This window comes from Setaria viridis, chromosome 6 (genome assembly GCF_005286985.2).
Source record: "Setaria viridis chromosome 6, Setaria_viridis_v4.0, whole genome shotgun sequence".
Classification (NCBI taxonomy): Eukaryota; Viridiplantae; Streptophyta; class Magnoliopsida; order Poales; family Poaceae; genus Setaria; species Setaria viridis.
The window spans coordinates 26,014,167-26,027,218 of NC_048268.2; the positions used below are offsets into that span (position 1 = coordinate 26,014,167).

The following is a 13,052-nucleotide window of genomic DNA, read 5'->3' on the forward strand; positions in this document are numbered from 1 at the left end:
GAGGCCATGGCTGATGAGCCACAGTTGCTAGATGATATGTCGATGGAGGCTACATCCTCGTTAAGCATCACCGTTACGAAGGTCGACGACCTTACATGTCCTCCCATGCATCCCTCGTCACTACCAACACCACCACCTATGATAACAACAACAAGACGGAGAAAGTCTTACGGCAAATCATCGCTGCGTAGAAGTGCTTGCCTTGCCCAACGCAAGCTAAAAGACTTGGGCATCTTGGCGAATGATGGGAAGCTTGATGAGGATGCAATTCAAGAATATGCAGATTGCTCAAAGGAATTGCTACCGCCAGACCTCCTTGATTTGCTTATACATTTGAAAGGTCGTGGGAGTGTGTTCGGCTGTGATTTTTTACGACTGATTCAATAATGTTCTGTGAGAGAGAATAAGCTGCATTACGGCTGATAAGCCGTATCAGCCGGCTGAAAAGAGCAGCCGAACACAGAATCGGTCCCTATAGCTTGGAGTGGAAGGAAGATACGATACGCGCCCAAACGCCGTTCCGGACGCGTGTATAGCTAGCTACGTATATAAATAGATCCACCCTCTCTCGAAGTAGAAAAGTCTACGAGACCAACGTTGCTGCCAAATTGTTCTTCCGCGTCTTGTTGTGCTTGTGCTGCGTGTGATCTAGCTACGAGTATACAACCGAGGGGAAGAAATGAGGCAGCACGAGGACCCGCCGGCGGAGATCTTCCACCCAGCGCACCCGGCGCACGACCTCAAGCTGGTGACCACCGCCGGCGGCGCGACGGCGACGTTCGTGTGCGACGGATGCAAGGAGCCCGGCGGCGGGGCCCGGTACACGTGCGGTTGCGGGAGCGCCAGCTTCGACCTCCACCCGCCGTGCGCCCTCGCCGACGAAGACGAGGCCCTGCGGCACCCTCTGTTCCCCGGCCGCGACTTCTTCTTCCTCCCGGAGCCTCCGCCGCCGCTGGACAGGACGATCTGCGACGCCTGCGGCGAGGCCGCGCGCGGGTACGTCTACCACTGCTTCGAGGGCGACCTGGACCTCCACCCGTGCTGCGCGCGCCTGCCGGAGCGCATCCTCCAGGACGGCCGCGTCTTCGACCTCCGCCGGAAGACGTCGCGGCGGCCGTGCGGCCTGTGCGGCGACAACCGCCGCCGCGACTTCTGGGCGTACCGCTCCTACTTCGACGGCGAGGCCGTGGACCTCCACGTGGCGTGCATGAAGGACGTGGCTCGCCTGAGCTGGGAGGCGGCCTGCGAGGACCGGGCCGGCGGCGGCCAGATCGTGCAGGCGAGCCTGCCCAACATGGACCGGACGCTGCAGAGCTTGCCCAGGAGCAAGAGGAGGAGGAGTGGGTTCGAGCAGTTCATCAGGATCGTTAGCACCGTGGCGAGCATCATCATCGCTGTGATTTTTGGCAACCCCGTGGCGATGATGGCCGCCATAGCAGGGCCAGGTGGTTTCCTTCGGGGTTAGTTTTTTTTATCGATCGAGGTGCCAAAACATCAAGGGCCAGCAGGGTTAATTTTTTGTTTACCTTTCTGTGAGTTACTTGATGTACACGTCTTTTGTTTCGTTCATTTGAATACCGATTTATTCATGTATGTTTTGGTGTACCCTTTTGTTATTCAACCATTGAGTGTTGTATGGTATGCACAGTGAAATTCTGTACTTATTTAATTCTTTTTTAACTGTCAATGCTACTTTCTAAATGACTCAATGCGTCCATCAATGGTGACCAAGGCAGGGTTAATAATGCAAGTCAAGTCTAGGAGAAGATGTACACGCTACCTAAGTACTTCGACTCAAAGGTACAGAGACAAGGATCTTGAGAGTTGACCAAGATGCTGTCCGCTAATAAGCACGACGTTTCCAGAAGTTTCTGGGCGCAGCATGCATGGTACAAAGGTCCACGCGCTTGGCCGAGCTGAGGCAAAAGACCGACCTTCGAGTAGGTCAAGGTCGTTGCTCGTTAGGTTCCGCAGGTACTACTTCTAGCAACCAAGATGAAACGAACACGCCACGCACTCAAACCTGTTTGAAGTTGCACTGTGCTAACAGCTGACGGTATAAAAGAAAAGGAAGACGATTGTTGAGACATATTTTGATCTAAGGTCGTTGGTGCTCACGGAACAGCCTATTTTCTAGTTTCAACGGCTCGCGCACCGTGTTCGACGGCAATGCCGTGTTGCCTGTAAAATACACCGAAACTCACTTTAATTTAGTCTCTCTGTTACAAATAGATGACGTTGCGGATAAGATCCGGTAGGGTCAGATATTCTTTTTTAAAATACTACCAATAGTATGTTTCTAATATATGCATAAAAATCATGTTTTTTGATTCGTGTGAAAAATATCTTCATAATCTTACAACTTATCGCATTTATAAACATATTTTGTTGGAGAATACTTTTCAAGGCAAAAGCTAATGCTTACACGTACGTACATGATTAGTTGAAAATATCAGTAAGGAGTTAGGACATGGCATACTCCCTCTGGTCTCCGGATACCTGTCATTTCGTTAGTAAACACATTTGAGTTTGAATATTTCAAATTAACTTTTATAAATGCATGGTATGGCTAGGTTCTTCCATAATAGTAGTTTGAAAAATATTAATGTGCTTAATACTATTAATTTATGGCCATAGAAGTGTCTTTGTGATCGACCACGTTGCTGTCAAATGGTAACTATTAGGAGATTGGAGGGAGTATTTTGTACTAATGTTTTCTAGATGATGTTTTCTGTAGACTGTACCTTACACTCAAGTAAGACGCGTACGAAAATGCACAGGAACTTCCACTTCCGATGCATGTGAGAACAGACACGTTTTGACCAAGTTCCCTCACTAGCTGGCCCCTCTATAAATATAGAGGCCAGGCTTTGCTCGAATAGCTATTCCCAATTTAGGTACCTTTTGGTAGAAGAGTTGTTCGTCGGCCACGTCTTCTAGAGAATAATAAGGATCAGGTAATCCTTTTTCCGATCCGAATCGTTCCTCGATCGCTTGCATGCTATTCTGGTTCTCTAGCTACTAGTATCTCGTTCAATAAATTGCACGTATGTAGGATCTACATACACAAACGGATACACGCCTGTTATTAGCTCATCTATTTCTCATATCTGTTAGATGTAATTAAGCAGATTTAGATCTTGCAAACAGGTAAAAATCAAATTTTTAAAAATGTATAACACGCGCGCGCTATCTTATTTGTTCGAACGTGTAACAATTTTGTTGTCGATGCAACATATCAAACAGCCACAAATATCCATCACATCTTCTTTCTGATGCCTTCACTAGTAGAAAACTGAGTATTAGTTTTGGTTGGAGAGGTGCAAATGTCTCGAAAAACTATCCGGGATAAAGCAATCGGGACAAAGCTTCCTTGCCATCCCACCTACACACCACATCTGACTATATAGGGGATCCAATCCTTTTATACTAACTTGTTGGGGACCCTTTTATCCCGGTTGGAAACACCAACCGGGATAAAAGACCCCTTTTATCCCGGTTGGTATTACAAACTGGGATAAAAGGGTCCGAGGGCTTTAGCTCTTTTCCAGGCACGCGTGAGGGACCCTTTTATCCCGGTTGGAGTTTCCAACCGGGATAAAAGATCCCATTTTATCCCGGTTGGTGTCGTGAGCTTTAGTCCCGAGTGGTAACAACAACCGGGATTAAAAGGGTGACCTTTAGTCCGGGTTATTCTTACCACCCGAGACAAAAGGGTCCCCCACGGGTAGCTGATTTTTTCACCTGGAACTAAAAGGTCCCCCACGGGTGGCTGATTTTTGAACCGGGACAAAAGGTGACTTTTAGTTTCGGTTGTAAATACAAACCGGGAGTAAAGCTCCGCGCACCCCCTTTTATACCGGGCCTACTTTAAATCGGGATTAAAAGGGGGCGCACCGAAAGTCAATTCTCTATTAGTGCTTCCAAAATTCGTTGCGTGGGATGAATCATCATGTAAAACATAGGCATGCAATAGGATTTGAACCGCTGGTACGTGACGTCGTATCTTCACATGGTTCCACCACTGGTCCAGGGTCCACCATAAATAGCAATGAATTTCATGCAATTAGCTTCTGTTGCACCGCCATATATATATTGTTCCATTTTTGCCGTTAGCTTGATGAACTAATGCAATCAATTAGTAATAACTCCCTGTCTAATATGAAGTAATTAATTAAATTAGTTTGATGCATGCAAAGGTTAATATTGTCTAATGATCCATTGATGGGTGCACGCTGCAGGGATTGCCGAAGAAATATAACTAGAAAATAACCATGAAGCAGTTCGAGGATCTGCCAGCGACGATCACCCACCCTGCCGACCCGGCGCACGAGCTAAACCTCACCGACGGCGTGCCGTTCGTGTGCGACGGCTGCAAGGAGCCCGGCTGCGGGCCAAGGTACACGCACGACTACGGGAACCACAGCTTCGACCTCCACACGTGCTGCGCCCTCGCCAAGGGCACGCTGAGGCATCCCCTCTTCGGCGACCTCGCCTTCGAGTTCCGCACGAAGCCCCCGCCCCCCGTCGACGACACCATCTGCGACGCCTGCGGCGAGGCGGCGCGCGGGTTCGTCTACCACTGCAGCAAGAAGGGCGGCCTCGACCTGCACCCCTGCTGCGCGAGCCTGCCGGAACGCATCCTCCAGGACAGCCGCGTCTTCGAGCTCCGCCGGGAGGCGTCGCGCTCGCGGCCGTGCGGCATGTGCGGCGAGCAGAGCGGGCGCCGCCGCCGGTTCTGGGCGTACCGCTCCAACCTCGACGGCGAGGCCATGGACATCCACGTCGCGTGCATGAAGGAAATGGCTCGCTTGAGCTGGCAGGCGGCATACCAGAACAGGGTTGGCGGCGGCCAGATCGTCCAGGTGAGCGTGTCCGACATGGACCGCATGCTCCAGAGCTTTCCTGGGAACAGGGCCAGGAGGAGCGGGTTGGACAAGTTCGTCAAGATCATCGGCACCGTGGCGAGCATCATCATCGCGGTGATCTTCGGCAATCCCGTGGCGATGATGGCTGCCATAGCAGGGCCCGGTGGTCTTCTTCGGGGTTAATCGATCGAGAGCCACCAAAACATCAACGAGTGACATTTTTTTATTACCTTTTTGTGAGTTACTTGATCATGAACAGGTCTTTTGTATTTCATTCATCTGAGGACTGGTTCATTCATGTCTATTTTGGTGTAGCCTTTTGTTATTCAACCATTATTAAGTTGTATGCACGGTAAAAATTCGTACTTCTTTAATTCTTTCTTAATTATTGTATGGTACATTTTGTATGCCTATTGGAAATGTAAAGATATAGTTGTGGTGTAAACAAATGTCTTTCTTGAATTGCCAAAATGCAACTTATATTCTAAGAGAGAGTCGTCTCACGAATACGCGGTCCTAATAAAATTTTAGTGGCTCTAGTAGCGTGGAAGTTTCCTGTCTCTCAATCATGCACCTAATTAAAGTATAATAAAATAGTAGCGTAGTAAGTCTTGCTTTTGCAACCTGGGAGTAAGTATTAAGAAAATGACCCCCAGCATGATGGTTCCATTTTGATTTTTGGACTTTCATAGGGTCTAAAAAGACTTTTGTAATGGTCTTTTTAAAGGTCCAAAAGAATTGAAGCTATTTTTATATTACAAAATGACAATAACTTAAATAACAAAATTGCCATTTTCCAGCGGTTATATGCCTTGTTTAATGTAGTGGACCAGTTAGAGCATTAAAATCTTAGAGTCACGGGAACTAGCATCCCAAACCGGATTCCAACCACTACACTTTCTTATAACAAAGCCTGGTCGAGTTTTCTTTTGGTATCCTATTTAAGCAACATAAAATGAAATTTTGCATTGGGATTGGCCTTTAGAAACTAGACTCTATCGAGCCAAGTTAGATTATGATAATGTACTACTTGTAACTTGTAAGTAATAATGCTATCGTTGCTTCTGCTGTACATCGCCTATGACATGGATAAGTACGTGGACCCAGATGAAGTCTATTGTTTCACTTCTTACTAAAACAGGTGCTCACTTACTAGTAGGTAGCTGCAACGACAAGTTGCCCGGACAGGTCAAGGTCTCCGCGGTACCGCCAACATGACAAATAACCGTCGTTTTTTATAACCGAAGATGACTGCTGACTAGTAGGCCAAGTCAGCAGTGTGGGGTCACGAGGTGGTGGTCAGAGCACACGCGCTTTCGAAGCTTCCGGTGATCGAGCAACCACACAACGGGAGTCTACGCTACCGGATGAACCACGGCGACATTCGTACGTACTAGTACAACCACTTCACTGTCTGACTAAGCAACTATGAGCATGTTTGCTTCAGCTTATTCAGCCGGCTTATCAGCCACCAAACAGTATTTTCCTCCAGCGCCGGCCCTGGGAGGGGGCACGGGGTGCGATGGCCTAGGGCCCACAGAAAGGGGGGCCCAGCCCAGGAGGCCAGGAACCCATGTATACGGTACTGCAGGCCACAACCTGACAGGCTGACAACCGGACTAGGCCACCAGCAGTCCAGCACCAGGCGTCCAGGCTTTTAGCCTGAGAAAGCCAAAACCAAAAGTCCAAAACGCGTACGCTCGTCCAGTCGTCCGTCGGTCCATTATTCTATTCGGGAACGCGAGTACCGTCCACCCGTGAGTCACGGAGTTGCCGTCTCGCCGATTAGGCGATTACCGTGCGCCCGTGCCGTACTGGCGACTGCCGCCAGAGGGGATCGGCCTGCGTGGCTGCACTGCACAGTTTGACAGCGACACCGGCACACCGCGCGGCACGCGGCACCGCGCGTGCAGCACAGGCTGACAGGCGTACAGCGGGTCAGTCGCACAGGTATGATCTAGGTTTTTTTCTTGATCGTTTTTAATCTAAATTAATTACTTCGTACTTCTAGTAGTCGGTATTCATATAGTCGTATCTTTCTTCTAATTTAGGTGCTAGAAACTTAGAATGTTACTTTTTAATCTAAATTAATTACTTCGTACTTCTAGTACTCGGTACTCATATAGTCGTATCTTTCTTCTAATTTAGGTGCTAGAAACTTAGAATGTTACCTAAGAAACATTTGTCGGGGTCTCAGAAAAGAAAACGAAAAAGAGTAGAAGATCAATTTATTGAATCTCAAAAAGGTGCTATACATAAGTTTTTTTCAGCTTCAAGCAGTGTTGTGCCTGATGATAATACTGTAGATGCACTTGATATTGAAGAACAAGGGCAGCAATATCAACAAATTAATGATAATTTAAGTGAGCAAGTTGATGACATTGATGATGCTACAGAGAATGAAAATTTACAGCCTTCCTGTGAACCTGAAAATTCAATTGATGATGTGCAAGAAGCTTATATTCATGATATCTTTGATCCTAGAACTTGGGGAAATCTTGATAATAAAGGTAGAGATATATTGATTGAAAAGGGGCCAGTGAGAGAATTGAATCTTGAGTTCCCTGCAGATGCTCTTAATAGACATTTTTCATATGCTTACTACTCCAGAAAGTTAAGCAATGGTGAGGTGGTTGATAGAAAATGGTTGGTTTACTCTAAACATATTGACAAAGTTTTTTGTTTTTGCTGCAAATTGTTCAAATCAAGTCAGAGCAAAAGTTTGCTAGCACATGATGGATTGAGGGATTGGAAACATCTTAGCTTGAGACTCAAACAACATGAGAATAGTGTTGAGCATATAACAAACATGAATACTTGGAATGAACTTAGGCTAAGGTTGAGCAAAAATAAAACAATTGATGATGATTTGCAACGAGAAATTGCAAAGAAGAGAGAGCGTTGGAGACAAGTTTTAGTAAGAATTGTTTCTGCTATCAAGTTTCTTGCTAAACATAATTTGGCTTTTCGAGGGAAAAATGAGAAATTATATCAAGGTAGCAATGGCAACTTTTTGGGCACAATTGAAATGATGGGTGAATTTGATCCCGTGATGCAAGACCATATTAGGCGGATTCAAAATAGTGAGATTCATCATCATTATCTTGGGCATAAAATTCAGAATGAGATGATTTCTCTTCTTGCAGATTATGTGAAACAAACTATACTAAAGATCATCAAAGATGCCAAGTACTTTTCTGTTATTTTAGATTGTACTCCAGATGTGAGCCATGAAGAACAAATGACTCTAATTATTCGGTGTGTCAATATGTCAAGGAATGTTCCAAGGGTAGAGGAGTTCTTCCTAGAGTTCTTGAAGGTAGATGACACATCAGGATTAGGTCTTTTTAATGAACTAAAGAATGTATTGGCCTCTCTTGATTTGAATATTGATGATGTGAGAGGACAAGGCTATGATAATGGTTCAAATATGAAGGGTTCTCACCAAGGTGTTCAGAAGCGCTTGCTTGAAATTAATCGAAAAGCACTATACATGCCGTGTGCATGTCATAGTCTAAATCTTACTCTTTGTGATATGGGAAAATCTTGCAGGTAAACTATTATTTCTATTATACATTGTTTTCATATAATATGTCATGTTTTGGGAAAACTTTCAAACTTACTATTTGTTAAATCTTGCAGGCAAGCTATTTCTTTTTTTGGTCTCATCCAACGTATATACACATTGTTTGCAAAATCTACTAAAAGGTGGAAGATTTTAGTGGACAATGTTCCAGGATTGACAGTTAAGTCATGGTCTAATACACGCTGGGAAAGTCGAATAAAAAGTGTTCAAGCTATCAGATTCCAAACTCCTCAAATAAGATCAGCTTTAATAGCGCTAGAGCAGGCTTCAACTGATGATCCAATGGCAGTTAGTGAATGTCAATCTTTGGTGAGTGCACTAGAGAATTTTGAATTTTTAGTTGGTTTGGTTATTTGGCACGATATTTTATTCTCTATAAATAAGGTGAGCAAGAAGTTGCAGTCTAAAATTGTGAGTATAGATGATACTCTCAAACATATTGAAGGTGTCATATCATATTTTAAGAAGTATAGAGATGAAGGTTTCACTTCTAGTATGAATACAGCAAAAAACATTGCATCTGAAATGGATATAGAGCCAAAATTTCGTACAAAACGTCAAGGAAAGAGAAAGAAACAATTTGATGAACAAGATGACCAAGATGAGGAAATACAACGATCTGCTGTGGACTCATTTAGAGTAGAGTACTTCAATGTTATGATTGATGCTGCAATTGCTTCATTGACTAGTAGATTTGAGCAGATGAAAAAATTTGATAACATTTTTGGGTTCTTGTTCAACTCAAAAAATTTGAAATCTTTGGATGAAGCTGATCTTTGGCTGCACTGCAAGAATTTTGTGGAAACATTTTCTCAGGATAACTCATCCGATGTTGAGATCAATGATTTTTTTTCAGAATTAAAGGTGCTACAAGTGACTTTGCCAGATTCTTTGATGTCAGCGCTTGAGATTCTGGAGTTTGTTATAGCTGCAGATTGCTATCCAAATGTTTCAGTTGCCTATCGAATCCTGTTAACTGTACCTGTGACTGTAGCTTCGGCAGAAAGAAGTTTCTCAAAATTGAAGTTGTTGAAGAACTATTTGAGATCAACTATGTCACAAGAAACTATGTCACAAGAAAGGTTAAATGGATTGGCTATGTGCACCATCGAGAGGGATATCTTAGACACTATTGATCTCAATACCGTCCTTGATGATTTTGCATCAAGAAATGCCCGAAGAACTATCTTTTTATGAGAAGCAATGTATATTATGGAAAACTATTCTTCCTTAAGGTAAACATATTAGTTTTACTCTATATTATTCCTTGATAATTATCAAACATGCTAAATTAGAAATATATTATTAGGTTTGGTTTCGCTTTGTAAGAAAAATTAGCACTTATATATATTATAAGATTTATATATAGTTTAGAGGGCCCTCGCGACGAGTTCGCCAGAGGGCCCTCAAAAGCTTAGGACCGGCACTGTTTTCCTCTCACAACAAATCAGCCGTTTCAGTTTTTCAGCCGGATTATAAGCTGAAGCGAACAGGCCATATCTCGGCTGTCGGCACTGCGGAAGCAACCCAAACACGCTTGACGCTTGGCCGGGGTCAGCCGTGGCTGGTGGGAGTGCGCGCGATGCGTGTGGTGAGGGGCCGAGGAGGTCCGACTCCGCGCCGCCTCCGTCAGGCCCATCGGCGCGCTTATGGCGCGGTGCCCGTTGCTGGCGAGGCTCGTGCTCCGAATGGACAGGTGAGGAAATGGATGACCAACATGAACGATGATATCGACGGATCCGCCCGATCGGTGGCACCTCCGAGATCGATGAGTTGATCTCCGGATGGTGCTCACTGTCCTGCATCGGGGCACATGATGGCATGGAACTTGATGATGATAATCTTGCTCGATCAAAATTGAAGGGAGACTAACGAATGAACATAGAAATTCTCACTGAATTCACCTTAGCCTGACTGACTGAAGTAGTGAAGTGGAATTGCTCGGTGTTCTACTGGGGTGGTTTCTAATTGCAGAAGTGTTCAATAGGGAATAAGGCTGAAAAAGCAGTAATGATGGTAAAAGGGACCTGAATAGATTGTATGGCTAGGAGATGCAGAATTTAGTTTAGCATTAAGGACAATTTTCTTGATCTGGAGATTTAAGAGGAACTTTGCGGCTTTATGCAAATCAAGAGCATCATTTGGGCGTACGTGATTGGGGCAGCGGGCAGGTGGAGCGGCCAAGGGGCAGTGCAGTGTGGGGGCCGGCGAGGGCAGCGAGCCTCCTCCTCCCTGCAACCCATCGATGAGGGCGACGAGCGGCGGGATAGGAGGAGCTCAAACCCGGCGGCGGAGGGGCGGCGGAGCATATTGCCACGGCGGCAACCCAAATTGGGGTGCTAGGTGAGAAAATTGAGCGGCGAGGTTTGATTTTGGCAAAGGGGACCATGAATCGGTGCAGGCGGCGAGCAGGTCGGATCCTGCGCGAATGGCGGCGTCAGGGTTGGATCGTTGGAGCGGCTTCCAATGTCATCAAGTTTGGATCTCAAACTCCACACGGATGAGCTGCAAGTGTAGGGAGCGGAGCTCCAGACAGAACTGGTGGCTGCGGCAGGCAAAGCTTGAGCTCTGGCCGGGATTGCGCAAATAAAATTGGGTTGGGAGTAAAAAAAAATTGGATCGATGCTATCAATCTTTACAACAAGTTTGGCTTCATATGCAATCTATGCTTCATGTCAGGATAGATCTATCAAACTAGATAGAAAACCCTAGCCAGTTCGTTGCCGATCCACGGATTGATAAACCTTGGATGGAATACTCTAAGAGAAAAGCTACGATGATCCATGAGCTTGCGGTTCACAAATTGACGCGCTAACTGCCGTCAACACGCACTCCCTATCCTATACTACAAGAGTAATTTTAGTGGTAGAGTCCTCCTTCTCTCTTCTCCTCTTCTTGTGTTTTGTAAAGGGGCTCTCCTCCTCCTTATATAGGTGAGTAGGGCGATTCCTGGGAAGAATATGCAGGGAATCTTCTACAACCGACATAGGGGAGGCACCAAGGGTTGACACGTGGAGGATAAGGCCGAGAGGAAGCCATATAGGTTTGGCCGAACCAGGGGTTCGATCGACCCCTGGTGGCGCCTCCCCGTAACCGCCTTTGGCTAGTGGTGCTTCGGGTCTGCCTTCGGTTTGGGCTGGTTTGCCTTGTCATGTGGACCCTTCGTTCCCTTAGGTTTGTGTAGATTGTTGTGCTGTATGTTTCTTCTTCATGTAAGCCCATTTTCGCCCTTTATACACCTATGGATTCCTGTATACAACATTTCACCAAAGCTTGTGGAAATAGTTCGAATAAAGCTCCTATCTCTAAGTTGGTGATTGTTATAAAGTTATTTGATATAGGAGTTGACGGTTGAATTTGGTTATAAGGACCGTCAACTAGTAATTTAGATACAAGTTATGAGATTACTTTAGATTATTTTTATAATGGCGGACGTGGGTAATCTAGATATATGTATAGGGGTTGACTTTAAAATATTTTCATAATGATAATGTTAGGTAATGTTTTTGAAAATGTAATAAACCCATGGCTCCAATTGAACTCTACAGTATTGATGCCCGGATGTTTATGAACTTTTTTTCTAAAATTTTTCTTTTTTTACCTAGCGCGTCTAGTGAGAATTGATACCAAGTCTCCAATTGAAAAAATAAGAGCACATATCGAACAATCAAAATAGTTTCCTTGAACTCTCTCTTAAAAATAAGAGCACATATCGAACAATCAAAATAGTTTCCTTAAACTCTCTCTTATTTGTTAAATATTCTAACACAATACTCACGTGAATATATAGTACTTCATCCCATCGTGGTAGACTTTAGTTATTAATTACTCTATAACATTTTCATCCACATTTACAGTCTTTCTTTTTTTTCACTTTGCATAGCAGGTATGCGCTTAAATTTGTTTAATAGATATTAGCTTGAGCTATATTTTTAAATGGTGAACACATCATGAGTATATATTAATTATTATTTTCTATACCAACAGTGTAAGAAATAAATAATTTAGAATTATATATTGGTGTACCTTATGGTGTATTTTTAATGAAGGTGATTACCCCATGTTATTTTAATAATGGTGTATGCGGGTTACTTAAATGCAAATTTAGGGTTATTTTAAAAAAATTTATAATGGCATAAGTGGGTAATTTAGATGAAAATTAGAGGTATACTTTAATTTATTTATATAATGGCAAAGGTGGATAATTTATACATAGATTTAGGGGTTCCTTTAGGCTGCTTTCATAATAGCAGAGGAGGGTAATTCTTTAGAAAACATAATAGATCCAATGGCTATAATAATTTAAGTCTACCGAATTGATGGCCATATATTTTGCCTTTTAAGAGAATTTCTAGTATTTCTCTTTTTTTATAGAGTGTTCATCTAGGTGGTTTTATGTGGAGATTTCAAAAGGAACCTCCATTCCTTTATCTCGACAATGATTGATGCCGTCTTCACTAGTGTGTTAATGCTATAGCAACCTAACATGCGCTTACCCTTCCCGGATGAGCGTTTGTTCATTGGCTTGTGCATATCCGCAACTCATTCAGCGGTTCAGCCCAAAGTTAGAGAACTTCCAGTCCCAAGATCGGAGTCTC

General features: G+C 44.3%; 1 protein-coding gene across 1 annotated transcript; it reads left to right on the forward strand.

Annotated features, from left to right (window-relative positions):
• The first annotated feature begins 581 nt into the window (after window positions 1-581).
• LOC117861374 (uncharacterized) lies at window positions 582-5,252 on the forward strand. Its single transcript, XM_072294760.1, has 3 exons — window positions 582-1,460; window positions 3,977-3,990; window positions 4,266-5,252. Exons 1-3 carry the CDS (start codon window positions 680-682, stop codon window positions 5,049-5,051), a joined length of 1,581 nt encoding a protein of 526 aa, XP_072150861.1. The 5' UTR covers window positions 582-679; the 3' UTR covers window positions 5,052-5,252.
• The last annotated feature ends 7,800 nt before the right edge of the window (window positions 5,253-13,052 follow it).